General features: G+C 60.5%; 3 protein-coding genes across 5 annotated transcripts in view; 1 reads left to right on the top strand and 2 right to left on the bottom strand.

The window, feature by feature from the left end:
• The window catches only part of RNF123 (ring finger protein 123), a 47,890-nt gene extending 36,358 nt beyond the window's left edge, over positions 1-11,532 (top strand). For all 3 annotated transcript variants that reach the window (XM_048315410.1, XM_048315409.1, XM_048315411.1), the window contains 4 exons: positions 10,194-10,336; positions 10,675-10,769; positions 10,870-10,955; positions 11,065-11,532. In XM_048315410.1, coding sequence (XP_048171367.1) covers positions 10,194-10,336; positions 10,675-10,769; positions 10,870-10,955; positions 11,065-11,164 — 424 coding nt within the window. In that variant the 3' untranslated portion in view covers positions 11,165-11,532. The remainder of the gene's footprint in view (positions 1-10,193; positions 10,337-10,674; positions 10,770-10,869; positions 10,956-11,064) is intronic.
• Positions 5,960-8,878, bottom strand: AMIGO3 (adhesion molecule with Ig like domain 3). The gene has a single exon (XM_048315412.1). The coding sequence runs from the start codon at positions 8,377-8,379 to the stop codon at positions 6,862-6,864; it is 1,518 nt and encodes a 505-aa protein (XP_048171369.1). The 5' UTR covers positions 8,380-8,878; the 3' UTR covers positions 5,960-6,861.
• A 93-nt stretch (positions 11,533-11,625) lies between the features above and the next one.
• GMPPB (GDP-mannose pyrophosphorylase B) lies at positions 11,626-13,870 on the bottom strand. The gene is made up of 8 exons (XM_048315413.1): positions 13,683-13,870; positions 13,537-13,617; positions 13,415-13,463; positions 12,718-13,019; positions 12,553-12,631; positions 12,331-12,458; positions 11,970-12,152; positions 11,626-11,814 (listed from the first exon to the last, which is right to left on the bottom strand). Exons 1-8 carry the CDS (start codon positions 13,809-13,811, stop codon positions 11,683-11,685), a joined length of 1,083 nt encoding a protein of 360 aa, XP_048171370.1. The 5' UTR covers positions 13,812-13,870; the 3' UTR covers positions 11,626-11,682.
• Between the last annotated feature and the right edge of the window lie 148 nt (positions 13,871-14,018).

Genomic DNA, 14,018 nt, shown 5'->3' with positions numbered 1-14,018 from the left:
CAGAGGTGGATTTTGCTCACCCCCAGAACCTTGCTCCATGGAAAAGGCAAACATCATGAATTTGATGCCACAACTAGACACTTCTTCCTGAAGGGAAGGGGGAGGTGATAAAACAGTTCCCTGTCATGCCAGGATGAGAAGTCCTTCCCTGCCTGTCTCTCCCTTGAACATCTCTCCCAGGCCAGGTCACTTGTCAGGTCAAAATGGAGAAGGGTTGTCCCTCAGTTTATCAAACTCCAAAGAGTGCTGGGGAGATGGTATCAGTCACATCCTTCCTAGGCTGCAGGGAGTCCTGGGGAGACAGAAAGCTTCCAGACTCTGTCCTTTCCCTGAAAAGCCTGTTGTGCTTTGGGTTTGTGAATTCCAGGCAGCCAGTGTCATCACCAAGTGGCACTGTCCCCTGTGTGCCAACAGCATCCTTCATGCCTTGGGCTGCACCATTACAAACCAGAGGCACTGTGCTCTAGGGAAGTGGCAAGTCTCTGATGTTCAAGGGCTTTGTAGTCATTTCCCTGAGCACTGGAAAGGAGAAATAAATGCAAAATAGTAGAATGATGCATGAAAAGCATGGTGTCCTTAAGGTGGACCTAACTGAGCGGGAGAAGCAGAAGGCGGAATAGGAGGAAGCCCAGGTAAAAATATCCATAAACCAGAATTCTTCTGCGTGATTTTGCAAAGCCGTGCACTAAACCTGAGGTTTGATACGTCAGTGATCTATAAAAGGCAAGCAAATGTTGCAGGGGAGCCATTGAGGTCAATCAAGACAAAAGAACCAAGGGAGGTGGCTTGGAGACCCTGCACTGCTGCCTGAGCAGAGGGGGTGGCAGAGATCAAAGGCAGAGTATGTTATGGGGAAGGGAGAACTGAGCCCCCATCCTCTTGGCAGTGCTCTGAATTGAGGACTGGGTGTTGCACCCCACTCACAGAGTGCTTCTGCTCCGTGCAGCCACATGGAGCAGTGGCAAACAGAGATGGGATGGAGAAAACCAGCAGGTGTGAGAGGAACCACTGGGGCTTTTCTGCTGCCTGCATTCCTCAAGGGCTCAGGCCTGGTTTCGTGCTCTGTCCAAGGCACCATCACCACAGGGTGCTGAAACCTGGAGGTGCAGTCACCCAAAACCCAGAGAGATGGTGCGTATCAACAATGGCTGGCCCAGAGCACAGCATTGGGAAGCATCTGTCTCCAGGTGAATAAGAGGAATGGAACGGGAGAATTCAAACCTTCCTCGGGTCTGTACACTCCCATGGGAGATGATTGCCATGGCTGAAGAGATTTAAAGGGTCCTGCATGTAACCAGGCTCTCCAGAGCAGACCTGTTTATGTGAACTCATGTGTAGACAGCTTTTCTTTTTCCTTTCTCCCTCTCAGTGCAGCAAGCAGGATAATAGGACAGGCTTTTGTCCTTCCCCAGAAGGACTCTGCCTGGGCAGTGCTGAAAGCTTGTAGAAATCTCTTCCAGGTCCCATTTGGTAACTCCCAGATTGCCAGAAATCATTAGCAGAGAGATTTTCCAACCCACATTTGCATGTAGGAGCATCCCTGTTGGAATTACCAGGGACAGGGCGACCCTGGCTGGTTCCCTGTGAGGAGGCTGTGCCCCAGAGAAGGAGGACAGGGACAGGACCTTGGGAGACTTCCTTGGTTTGGCTGTGTTTTTTCTGGTTGCCTCTAACCCAGCAAGCAGACGCTGTGCCAGGCACTTGGTTGGAAGGTGCTGCAAACATCTGGGCCATAGGGAGCAGGCTCATCTGGTAGTGAAGGAATGAAGTCCTGTTTATGGGGTGAGAACATTGCAGTGGGAAAGGAAGTAAGTAAGTAAGTAGAGCCAGAGCCCTGCCAACTCACCCAGTTGTGTTACCAGGCTGCAATCAGATGCCTCAGTTGATCCATCTTTTGCTGTAGTCCCTGGATGGAGCAGGCTGTGCTTTTGAGAGAGCAGAGGTGCATTTCCTTGCTGGGTCAGGCAGGACAGGCTGGTGCTGCTCATGGTGAGCCAAAGCTTCAGTGCCTCCTCCCAGCCCTTGGGTCTGAGAGCTGTTGGGCAGCACTGGGGAGTCTCAGGGGCTGGCAGGGCCGAGGGCAGGGATGTCCCTTTGCTCCCTCTGCCAGCCTTAATGACTGAGCAGGGAGGAGAGGGAAGGCAGGATCTGCCAGGCTGAGCCAGGAGCTGGGCTGAATCCATGCCACAGACCCTGGCTGTCTTCAGGCAATATCATCCTCCCGTTTGTCGGCTTGCTAAATAATTGAGCAGATTTTCTATTAAGCCTCTATCAGAGTGAGCTAATGGAGCGGCGTTGGCCAGAGCTGGTGTCAGGATCCTGGCGAGAGCGAGTGGCAGGGGAAGGGGTGAGGCCCAGGGGTGAGGCCCAGAGGTGAGGCTGTGGTCGCCTGTGTGTGCAGGCATGCTGTAATCAGGACGGGCTTTGTAGGAAGTGAGTTGCCATCCCAGAGTGGAGATGAGCTGTGTTCTGTCAGGGCAGGGCCACTGCTCTGCTCCTTGGGCTTCCCCCGTACTCCCTCCATCCCTTCAGAGGCAGGGAGGTGATGCTGTCAGGGTGAGGAGAGGGCTGGGGCACATGCAAGGAGCCAGTGAACCAATCTGTACAGGACAAGTCCTAAAGAGCCTTCAAGGTGCTTCTCCCAAGGACTTCTGCATGAAGGACAGAGAGGACAGAAGGAAAAGCACTGTGCTCACCGGGAACATGGTGGTACCAGCCATCAGAGCACAGAACGGGGATCCTGGACCAGAAACAACCATGCTGAGCCAGTGGGATGCTGAACAGGAGCCAGTGGGACCTGCCAGAAGCAGCACTGAGCTGGTGTGATGTTGGGATATTTCTGTCTGGATCTCTGGACTCTTCTCCTTTGCAAACTACAGATGGGAGCAGAGAGATGGGCTGGGAGGAGACAAAGAGGTGCCCAGGGCAGAAGTAATGTACTGGTGAGCAGAAGGGTGAGGAGGCACAAGACTGGGTGGAAGAGGAAGGCTAAGAAGACTGCTCAGTTGCTAAATGAACAAATGCTAAATCCCCAGGGTTTTGGGATCACCTCCGCTTGAAAGATCAGAAGATCCCAGCCTGCAGGTTCCTAAACAGCCTGGCCACCCACCTGTGTGCTCGAGTGCTGCTGGGACCCTGGGGGCTTGGCTGCTCCTGTGGACATGGTAGTTTTCTGCATAGTTCCAATAAAACTTTGTAATTACTGATCCCTTAAACACTAATGCTCTCTCAACAGTGTTGGTGAGCAGGTTGTGGTGGAAGGAGGGGCAGGAGTAGACATTTCATGGACCAGTCTAAAGGAGTCCTTGGTACCTCACTCTAAAGACTCAGAAAATGGGTGGTACTCCAGTTTTGCAGTGTGTAACATCGGGGTGAGTGTGAGCCAGAGCACGGAAGAATTATTAGCTCTGGCCTAGATTTTGTGGTTGAAAAAGGACTGTGGTCAGTGTTTTTACAAGCTGCCAGCTGCAAGTGCTGCATCCTGAGTGATGGGACTGCCAGGGCTGGGCTCTCGCAGCCCCTCTGGGCTGTCAGGCACATGCTGGGAGGCTGGAGCAGGCCTTGTGCTGGTCAGCACCAGGCTTTGCTGATTTGAGCTCTCTGGAAAACTGTGAGCATCATAAGGAAAGGATCCAGGCCCCCGCCGTGTTCATCATGTGTTCATCCTTGGTGACAGGAGGACAGGATGGGACTGAGATTCACTGCACCCTTGTTGTCCTAGCTGAGGTGTGAGGTGCCAGGGGAGACAGGAGTCAGTGTTGGACACTGGTCCCCAAAGCTGGTCCTTACCCCAAAGCTGGTCCTTATCCCTGCACACGCTGGCACAGGTCCCTGTGTGCCAGGGCCACCAAGCTTTGTGCTGACCCATTACTTTACCCTGCAGAGTCAAGGAGCAGGAGGGAGGTGTGGCAGGGAGCCAGGGGTGTAATGGTAGAGATGGCTGCCAAGAGAGGACAGTGTATTCCTTGGGGAACATCCATTAGGTTTCCCAACTCCTGCCTGTCAGAGAGGCTTTGCTCCTGTCTGTTCTTCCTTGCTGAGATGTTCTGCCTTTCAGGCTGCCTAATGAACTGCTTCGACAGTCCAAACCGCCTTCCAGTGCTCATTTGGATCAGCAATGTGGTGTGGGATCCTTTCTGAGCATCAGGAATGTGTGAAAAGCAGCAGCAGGACTTTCCTGGGTAAAGGCAGTGGGATCCCTTGAGGGCAGCACGGATACAAACCTGAGAGAGCAAGCCTCAGCTTTCCTGCAGGGATAGGAGAATTGCAGCCAGCCTAGAAGAACTCTCCTGGGCTTTTTCAGGCTGGTGTGGCCCTGAAAAAGCCCCTGGGAGCTTTTCTGACACTCCCTGAGCTTTCCCCAAGCTTCAGTCATTATCCTCAGCGGAGGATGCCAGTTTGCAGGAGCACTAATGCCTGGGAAGCTGGTGTTGGCAGTGGAGAAGGGGAAGATGTTCGAGGAGACAGACAAGGATGGTAAGGCAATAAGGGGTGGGTAACACCCACTCCTGGTGCTGGGGCCCAGAGCAGCACTTTGTCTTTCCTTCTGGAGGAAGATGTGGTGCTTAGATATGGCACATGCTCTGGCATGGGCTTCGCACTGTCTCAGCAGATCAGGTCACACTTGGATCAGTGCCCTTGACTGGTTTGGGCCTGGGTGCAGTCAGCTGCATCTCTTCTCTTTCCCAGACATTCCCAGGTCAAATTCAAACCTTCCTTCCCATGTCGTCCCTGCCTGGGTGCAAGGCCAGGGGTGATGGCAGCACCTCAGCTCCACCCTCAAGGTGCCACTCACCTCTGTGTCTGACACTGACGCACCCCATCACCCCCTGGCAGCCCCCGCTGTGGCCGGCACAGCGTCCTGGGCCCATCAGGACACTGTGCTAACGTGAGGTGACAGGGCCAGCGGTGGCGGGTGTGGGGAGCGAGGGCACAGGCCAGCGGGGCCTGTCACTGCGCATCCGTCACCTCCGCCAGCCGCGGGCCATGGATCGCACGGAGCTGTGCAAGGTCACTGTAAGGAGCGGCGCTGGGAGGCCGGGCTGGCTCAGGAGAGCTGCTCTCCCAAACGCTCTCCCCTCCTTGGATGGCGTGGGGGGGGTGGTTTTAGCAATTTATTTGGGGGTAAAGTCGAGTTTTTGCTGGGATAAAAGCGGCTTGTTTCCTGGCCGAAGAAGTCGAAGGATGTGTGCTAATGTGGTCCCAATGCCACAGGGTTTTACCCTCCCACCAGTCACAGGGCTGCCAGCAGCTTTTGGGACCAGGGTGCTCAGCCGTGGGAGGGGCTGCAGGTCTCAGAAGGATCCTGGTCCCAGTGGTGGCTGAGCTGTGCTCCTGCCCACAGGGTAGCCCCAGCCTCTCCTGTGCTGTATGTGATGGCCACATGCTCCTGCTCCAGCTGTGGATGGGATGCTGGTGACTGGCAGATGGGTAGGATACCCTTATCCATCTGTGGGATCAGACAGGTATTTTGGAGGGGGCAGAACCACTCCCTGTTTCAGTAAGAGGCAAGGGTGGATGCCAGGGAAGGCAGTGCAGGTGACACGAGTGGGGGGGCTCCATCTGCAGGGAGCACCAGGACTAAGCCAAAAGCAGGGCCAATCCCATCCCTAGCAGTGCCTTTCCCCTGTATCTAAACCCTGCTTGTTCCTTTCAGGGTCTCGACATGCCCTCGTGTCAGTTGGTGCTGCTCCTTCCCCAGCTCCGAAGCATCATTTTGGGGTCCTGCCCTCCCAAGGACAAACCACTGGCCACCAGCACATTTAACTCCCTTGCCAAGGCCACCTGAAGGCCATTTGATGGGAACAGAGGCTGCCAATCCAGTGCAGATTGCCTGGCTCTGTGTGCTGGGCCTGCAGGAATTCAGGGCTCCCTCAGATCTCAGCCTCCCACCGCTGTGTCCGTGAGCTGCGGGGTGGCTGCACACTGCTGCAAGGGCAAGGAGACACTCAGCCCAGTGTGAGCTTAAAAAAATAGGCATTTTTATTCCAATGGAACTAGAGAATTACGACCCAGGAGAGGGGAGGATTACTCACATTTATCGATAGGCTGATTAGGTTACTGCCTAAATAGCTGTGCTTGAGCAGCGCGTGTCCGCCTCAAGGAGAAGCAGCGAAGGAGCGCGTGGTGCATCGGAGACCTCAGTGTCCTTGGTGGCATGGAGAGCTCTGAGCAATGCGGGCTGGGGCGCTGTGTCTCGTCACCTAATCCTGCTTTGACGATTTACAGCTTCTCGGGAAGCAAAAGCTTGTAAGGTTTGCTTGGCTGCGTGGCTGGTCAGGCGCTGAGCTCCATCCCTCCTGCGTGGCCATGTTTGGGGAGAGGGTGTGTACCCCCCACATGTGATGGGGTCACAGTCCCCTGCTCCCAGCCATGGCATATTGATGGGGACCGCCATGGGCTGGGAGAGGATGGTGGCATCACCATTCTTGAGGGTCCTGGCATGAGCCAGGACAGTGTCCCACTTGTCACAGCTATCCCTTGACCTGGTCTGTGGTAGTGGTGTCAGGTTGGGCATCTCATGCCTGGGGATATGGCAGACCCCCAGCTCTGGTGTTACATTAGGGAGGGTGGGTGCCCAAATGAAGGGGCGTTTCTCCAGCATGCTGGGTTCATCAGCGTTACCCTTGTGCTAACACGGCCATTGCCAGTGGATTATGCAGGGTGCTTTTGCTGGGCACCAATGTGCCCATGGCCCAGAACCCACCAGGAGCCCATGGCTGAAGCGGTTGTGGGTGATGTCAATCACTCCCGTGGGTCGTGGTCAAGCCAGGAATTCAGGATGCCCAATAATCCTGTTCTAGCAGTGATGGAGGAGACCAGCTCGTGGGAGGCCTCAGATCTGCTCCCAGCTCTCTCCCACTAAGACACAATGGGGGTGTCAGAAAAGACAGAGCTGATGGACTCTGAGTCTGACTTGAGCTGCAGGACCTTGAGGTGTTTGGGGTCAGGGAAGTCCTCGCCGAGGGCCAGGCGGATCTTGCCGTTCTGTGTCTCCCTGATGGGCTCAAGGAAGACAACATGTTTGTTGGCACTGGCCTTGCGGTTTGGCCCATCGGTGGCAGGAGGAGTGGTGCTGAGGATGGAGGACTGGGCGCTGCACTCCTGCGGGGGGCTGAGCGGGGCCGGCTTCTTGCAGCAGCCCAGGCAGCGGCACGGCGTGAGGTACAAGTAGATGATCACCAGCAGCAGGCTCACAATGCAGCCCAGCAGGGTTGTGAGGCCAGTGCTGAAGGTCTCCTCAGCTGGCTTGGGGTAGAGGACGGTCACATTGAACTCGCACATCCTGCTGAAGTTGTAGGGGCTGTTCATGGCCAAGCCTACGTAGACCCCCGAGAGCCAGGGCTTGGCTACAGCGATCCTCAGGCTGCCGTTGCGATAGACCTCCAGGGAGTGATTGCTGTTCCCAGGGTGTTTGATGGGCTCGTGGTTAGGGGTGATCCACATGTAGGTGGTGGTTGATTGCGGCAGGCTGGTGTTACAGGTGAGCAGGATGGGCTGGCCCACCATCACCTCCAAGTGCGAGATGTCTGTTTCTTTGGTGCTCGCCGAGCAGTTCTCAAACATGTGGCTGTGTTTGAGAAACTTGATCAGGGACCGGGGCACGTTGTCAGACACCTTGCAGGTGTGTTCCTCAAAGAAATCTTTCACAGAGCTGAAACCTTGCTGATTCCAGCGCTGGAGCATCAGGTAGAGGGGGCAGCTGCACCTGATGGGGTTGTTGTGCAGATACAAGCCATTGCCGATGTTTTCGGGCAGAGCTGCCAGCACCTCCACGGGGATGCTGCTCAGGCTGTTGGAGGAGAGGTCCAGCGTGCGCAGGTTGTAGATTCCCAGCCCCTGCACTGCATGGAAGGGGAAGGTGGTCAGGTTGTTCCAGCTCAGGTAGACTTTCCGCAGACCACTCAGCTTGGCAAAGGCGTTTTCATCCACCCGCGTGATGCGGTTGTTGTAGAGCAGCAACTCCTCCAGGCTCACCAGCGCCTCGAAGTAGTGCGTCTCCACGGCGTGCAGGTAGTTTGAGGACATGTCCAGGTGCCGCAGGAAGGAGGCATTGTGGAAAGCCCGCGGAGAAAGGTTCCGAATCTGGTTGTGGCTGATGTGAAGGGCCTCGAGGTGCGGGAGGGCGGCCAGCCAGCGGTCGTGGAGTTGGGTGAGGGCGTTGTGGCTGAGGTCCAGCGTGGTGGTGGTGGGCGGCAGTGCCTGGGGCACCCGCAGCAGCATCTGCCGGCTGCAGCTCAGTAGGTCGGAGGTGCAGATGCAGGCGGCAGGGCAGCGGTGGGGCTGTGGGGAGGCTCGGGGAGCGCGCAGCTGGAGCAGCAGCAGGAACAGCTTTGCCACCCGCGGCCAGAGCGGGTCCACGGGCACCGGCGAGGACATTGTGGTGAGCAGAAGCCTCTGTACAGCCCGGCGGCACAGCCAGGCTCAATGAGACGCGAGAGAAAATCTGCCGCCGTCTCCCTTCTCGCCCCCAGTGCCGGCTTGGCTCTGCTAAGCATCTACAGACGCCCTTCTGCACCCCGCGAAAGAGGATCCCGATTCCAGCCGTGGGGCTTGAAAAGACCTACGGGGCGGCATTGCCGTGCTCGGCTCTGCCGCGGCTCACCCGAGGCTGCCTCGTACCTGTGCTCCGGCCGGCCGGGGGCTGCCGGGGGTCGGGCGGGAGCCGGCGATCAGCATCAGGGGGCTGAGGCGCTCGGGCGCTCCGGGGCTGTGTGTCCGGCTGGGCGGGCGCCTCGCTGCCTCCTGGAGCTGCTCATCCCTAGAGTGCGAAGTTTCTCAGGGCTCAGCGCCGCCGGGGCACATCCGCACGCTGCAGCCTCCGGGAGCCCCGTCCGGCTCCCTCCCGGGCAGCATCTCCGGGAGCCGGGCGCGCTCCGGGAGCGCGGTCCCGCTCCTGCCCCTATTTACGCGCGGGCGGTGCGCGGCGAGGGGGCCGGGCGGGATCCCATTGGCCCCGGCGCGGGGAGTGGTGGCCGCGGCGGTGGCCCTGGCCCGGTCCCTGGCCCCGTCCCTCGCCGTGGCCCTCCCTGCGAGTGGGCAGAGCGATGCGCAGCCAGCACCGACCCCGCGCGGTCGCTTGTCCCCAGGGGAGCTCAGGACCACTTCGGCCGTAGCGGTGTGCAGCCGCCGGAGAGCCGCGACCGGCTGCAATCCGTGCAGCGGCTGCTCCGCCACTGCCCAGCCTCTGGCAGAATGCTGGAACAAACCCGTCACCTCTGGGAGCCCCTCGTGTCCCATCCTGCACCCGGGCTGGGAGTGGGGATGGCGGTCACCCCCCGGTGCTGCTTCTCTCCCAGCCGTGGTTCTTCCCTCTGCCCTCGTCCTCGGCACCCCCACGAGCTGGGGACCCCCCGGCACCTCCGGCCTTGGGGTGAGCAGGGGGCCTGAGCTCGGCAGGGTCCCCACGGCAGAGGGGGTGCCGCGGGCTGCTGGGGGGAAGGAGTGGCCATAGGGTGAAGGACACGCAGGAATGTCATTATCCAGAGCTCGGGCGGTTAGTGGGAAGAGGAGAGCTGGGGAATTGGTTTCCATTAGGGCAGCAAAAAGCTAATTTGGCGGCTGCGGCTGCTGCGAGTCAAGGGGCTGTTAACCCCCTGTGCCCCGGCTCAGCCTGTGCTGAATGGCTGCTCCCTTGCCCCTCCTGCCGCTGGAGCAGCTCTGCTTGCCCCTGGGGCGGCCACAGAGCCAGCTCTGCTCCTTGCCAAGGGCTGTTACCAGGCTGCGGCACTGGTGCCCGATGGAGACACTCATTAAGGCGACCTTCATCTGTCCTGGCTGTCCCCACTGAAGCCAGGGAGAGCCACGACTTCTCCCTCCTGCCTTGTGGGGGGACCTGCTTGCCCTGAGGGCACGCTGAGCTGTCCCCTTGGTGCAGGCGGGTCCCAGCCCCTGGCGTGAGGCTCTGCGGAGGATCTCACCCGAGGTGCTGTGACCGAGGGCAGCACTGGCTGCTTCAGCCGCCCTGCAGCAACCCAGGCTCAGGCACTGGCCCGAGGGCTGCAGCCTCAGCAAGTGCTGAAGCACCACATCGATCCCGGAGCCTCTGAGTCAGGGTGGCAGAGGAGGAGGAGGATGGCTGCTGCTCTTTGGCTGCATTTGAGCACATTCTCCTGGGCTGAGGGGACACCAGCTGGGGATACTGGTGTGCGATACTGGGTTGTCTGTGGTCTGAGGTCTGTGTCCCTTGGCAGGACCGAGCGTGCGACCGCGGTGCTGCTGGCGGATCCCTGCTTCCAGCTGCGCTCCATCCAGTACCTGCTGGGCCACGCCGAGCCCTCGGCCCTGGCAGCGGCTGCCCCGGCCACGGACAAGCGCCACTTCTCCCTGCACACCTGTAAGTGTTGGCCCTGCGCTGGGAGCTGGGCTGTGCTCACCACCCACCACAGCTGGGGAGGGAGGAATGGGGCTGCTGGTGTCTGTGTCCCCTGCAACATGTCCCAGCCCTTTTAGTCCTGGGGACAGGTGTCTGTGCCCTCCTCCACCACCCCAGCAGTAGCACTTTGGATGGGAATGTATCCAGTGCCAGCCAGTAATTCTGCCCTTCTCAGTGCCCAGTGCTCCCTGTCCTGGCTGGTCCCTAAGGGCAGCCGCAGCCCCCCGTGCATCACTCAGCAGCCTCAGGGCAGCCTGAGGGTCCCACCCACCCCACACACGCCCAGTTTGCCCCCCCAGACACAGAGTATATCAGTGCTGAGGAGCTGGCAAAGGTGGAAAAGATGCTGAACCATCTGAGTGAGGAGTCCAAGCAGGCAGCTGCTACCACACTGGTGAGTTCTCCCCCTGCCCCAGCCCTGTCCCAGTCCTCAACAGCAGGCCTGGGACACGGGGCTTTGGCTACCACTGCTAACTGCCTGGTAACCCCCACAGCCCACCAGTGAGGAAGACCTGTGCCCCATCTGCTACGCACACCCCATCTCGGCCATCTTCAGGCCCTGCTCCCACAAGTCATGCAAGTGAGTAGCTCCCATGCCATGTCTGACCTCCACCAGGATGACTTCCAGCCCCTGGCCCTGCCCTGTGCCATGTGGATGGGGGCTGATGCTCTTTCCTCCTCTGTCCCAGAGCCTGCATCAACCAGCACCTGATGAACAACAAGGACTGCTTCTTCTGTAAGGCCACCATCACGGGGGTGGATGACTTCACCAAGCCAGCCAGCTCCTAGGGCCCAGCCCCACACCACGGGCTCCCCCAGCTGAGCAGGGCAGCCCCCCCACCCCACGCTGGCTTCTCCCCAATCGCTTGCCCTGCTCAAGGCTGTGGGACCCTCACCCAGAGGGTCAGGACCCAGCACGGGGCAGCAGCGTGGGGTGGGAGGGCTGCAGGGTGGGAGAGGCCGGTGCCCAGCAGCCTCTCTGCCCCGTGGGCCGTTCTCAGGGAGGGGAGCCTGAGGCCTCAGCTCTGCGGCAGCACTGGGAACACACAGCAGTCCCGGGGCCAGGGCAGGGGGGCTGGGCTGGGCGTTCGGGCTGTTAACTTGCCCCTGGCTTGGGGCTGACTTCATGAAAAGCAGCATTAAATTATTCTTCCTTATGTGGTGCCCTGCAAGAGGGGAAGGGGAAGCCAGGCCAGCCCTGGTGAGTGACCCGGTGTTGGGGCCGCACTCAGGTGATGCTTAACAGTAAATGGAAATATAAATATTTAATCCAAGGATAGCTAGGAGCGCAGGGCCTGCTGGGGCTGCTACATGATGATGCGTGGCTCTGGCACAGACTCGGCGATGGATTTGTGTGGCAGCACATTGGCCCCGTTGAGGTAGAGCTCGTCGTTGACGATGACATCCTCGCCCAGCACAGTCACGTTCTCCATGCGCACCTGCCCAGAAAGGCCCGGTCACATCCCTGGGCTGGGGGCCCAGTGCCAGGCTCCTGCTCCTGCCTGCAGGGACCACATCCCTGCAGCCGCAGCCCGAGGAGGTGGGAGGGCAAGAGCTGAGTCCCGATCCCCTGCAGGGACACCCACGTCCTCACCCACTGCCCCACGGAGCAGCTCCAGCCCACGATGCAGGACTCCAGCCAGGAATGGGACCGGATGCGGGCCCCTTCCAGCACAGTGCAGCGTTTGATGCGCACCCCGTCCTCCACCACCACACCTGCCCCGATTGTCACATTGGGGCCGATGACACAGTTTGCCCCAATCTTGGCACTGGGGTCCTGGAAGGAAGAGGGGCCATAACAGGGTCAGGAGGGCAGACAGCTCTTGACATAGCCCATGCCACTTGGCCAGCCAGGGAAGAGGGCACAGCTTGAGGATGGCAGCGAGGACAGCAGTGGGACAATGCAGAGAGCTCATGATGTGCCCAGGGCTGGTGTCCTGGGGGCTGGCACTTACCACCAGCACATTCCCTACGACACCAGGCCCCGAGTGCAGCTTCTCGGGGTGCTGAGCCCGTAGCGCCTGCAGGTACATGCACATGCCCGTAAGGAAGTCCTTTGGCTGCCCAATGTCCATCCAAAAGCCTGTGGGGACAGAGCCACGGTGACAGCCCCCAGCGTGAGGGTGGCAGTGCAGGCAAGACCCCTGATGCTGCCTGCACTGGACACAGGGCCTTACCCTGCAGCTCCATGGCGTAGAGCTGCCCATCCTGTGCCATGGCTGGGAAGATCTCCTTCTCGATGGAGGTGGGGCGCAGCTGCGAGGACGGGGTGCAGGGCTGAGCAGGGGGCACAGACCCCCAGCCTGGCCCAGCCTGGCCCAGCGTGGCACCCTGGCTCGTACCTGGATGCGTTGCAGGATGCCAGGGCTAAATATGTAGAGCCCAGCATTGATCTTATTGGACACAAAGACGCGCGGCTTCTCCACGAAGCGGCAGATGCGGCCGGTGTCGGCCTCACACACCACCACGCCGTACTTGGCCGGCTCTTCCACGCGGGTCACCACCAGCGAGCCCTCGCCGCCGTGCTGCCGGTGGAAACGGGCCAGCGCCGCGAAGGGGAACTCGCAGATCACGTCGCTGTTGAGGACAAAGAAGGGCTCCCCGTCCTCGGCCAGCAGGTCCCGCGCCAGCGCCAGCGGCCCCGCTGCGCGCCCGTGAGTGACGCCGCAGGGACGTGGTGAGCCCAGGTCCTGCTGGCCTCACCTCTGCCCGTCCCAGAGCCCCTCCCAAGTCCCCAGGCCCTCTGGATCCTCACCCGGCCCGCTGTCCCTGGTCCTGCCCATGTCCATCCTGGCATATCCCTCCCGATGCCCCTGCTCCTCCCGGCCGTACCCATCCATAGTCATGGTGTCCCACTCCCGGTGTTCTCCACCCCCACCCATCTATACCCACCCTAATGCCCACGGCGCCCCCCTCCCAACGTCCCTAGCCCTGCCGTACCCATCCCGGTATCCCCCCAGCATCCACCCTGCTGTCCCCAGACTTCCTCCATCCCGCCTGCGCCCGCCCCCCAGCCCCAAGCCCTTGCCCGAATCCTACCTGTGCCCAGCGGCTCCTTCTCGTGGGACATGGAGATGCGGATGCCGAGCTGCGGGCACAAGGTGAGCGGCGGGACAGGCCGGGTTGCGGGGAGAGGCGGGGGGAGGCGGAAGGGCCCTTACCCGTTGTTCTTGCTCCCGCATGGCGGCTTCCAGCGCGTCCGACATGTAGCTCACCGCCAGCACCACATGGCTGACGCCCGCCTGCGGGAGCGCGGGTCAGCCGGCGGCGGGGCGGCCCCCGTGCCCCCCGCGCCCCGCGCCCCCACCTGCCGGAGAGCCTCCAGCTGGTGGAGCAGCACCGCCTTGTTGCAGAACTCCACCAGCGGCTTCGGCCGGCTCAGGGTCAGCGGCCGCAGCCGCGTCCCGAAGCCGCCAACCAGGATCAGCGCCCGCATCCCGCGCGTCCCGCGTCCCACGCCAGCGCCCGCACCGACACGTCAGCGCCGGGCGCACCGGGAGCGTCACCGCCGCGCGGCACTGCCCCGCCCGCCCCGACACAGCGCCCGCCCCGACACAGCGCCCGCCCGGGCCCCGCCTCCCGCCGGGTCCTACCGCCCGCCCGGGCCCCGCCTCCCGGCCCCGTAACACCGCCCGCCCGGGTC

Source organism: Corvus hawaiiensis, chromosome 11, assembly GCF_020740725.1.
Source record: "Corvus hawaiiensis isolate bCorHaw1 chromosome 11, bCorHaw1.pri.cur, whole genome shotgun sequence".
Taxonomy (NCBI): Eukaryota; Metazoa; Chordata; class Aves; order Passeriformes; family Corvidae; genus Corvus; species Corvus hawaiiensis.
The sequence above is the reverse complement of the archived record's forward strand: the minus strand, read 5'-3'. Positions and strand labels throughout refer to the sequence as shown.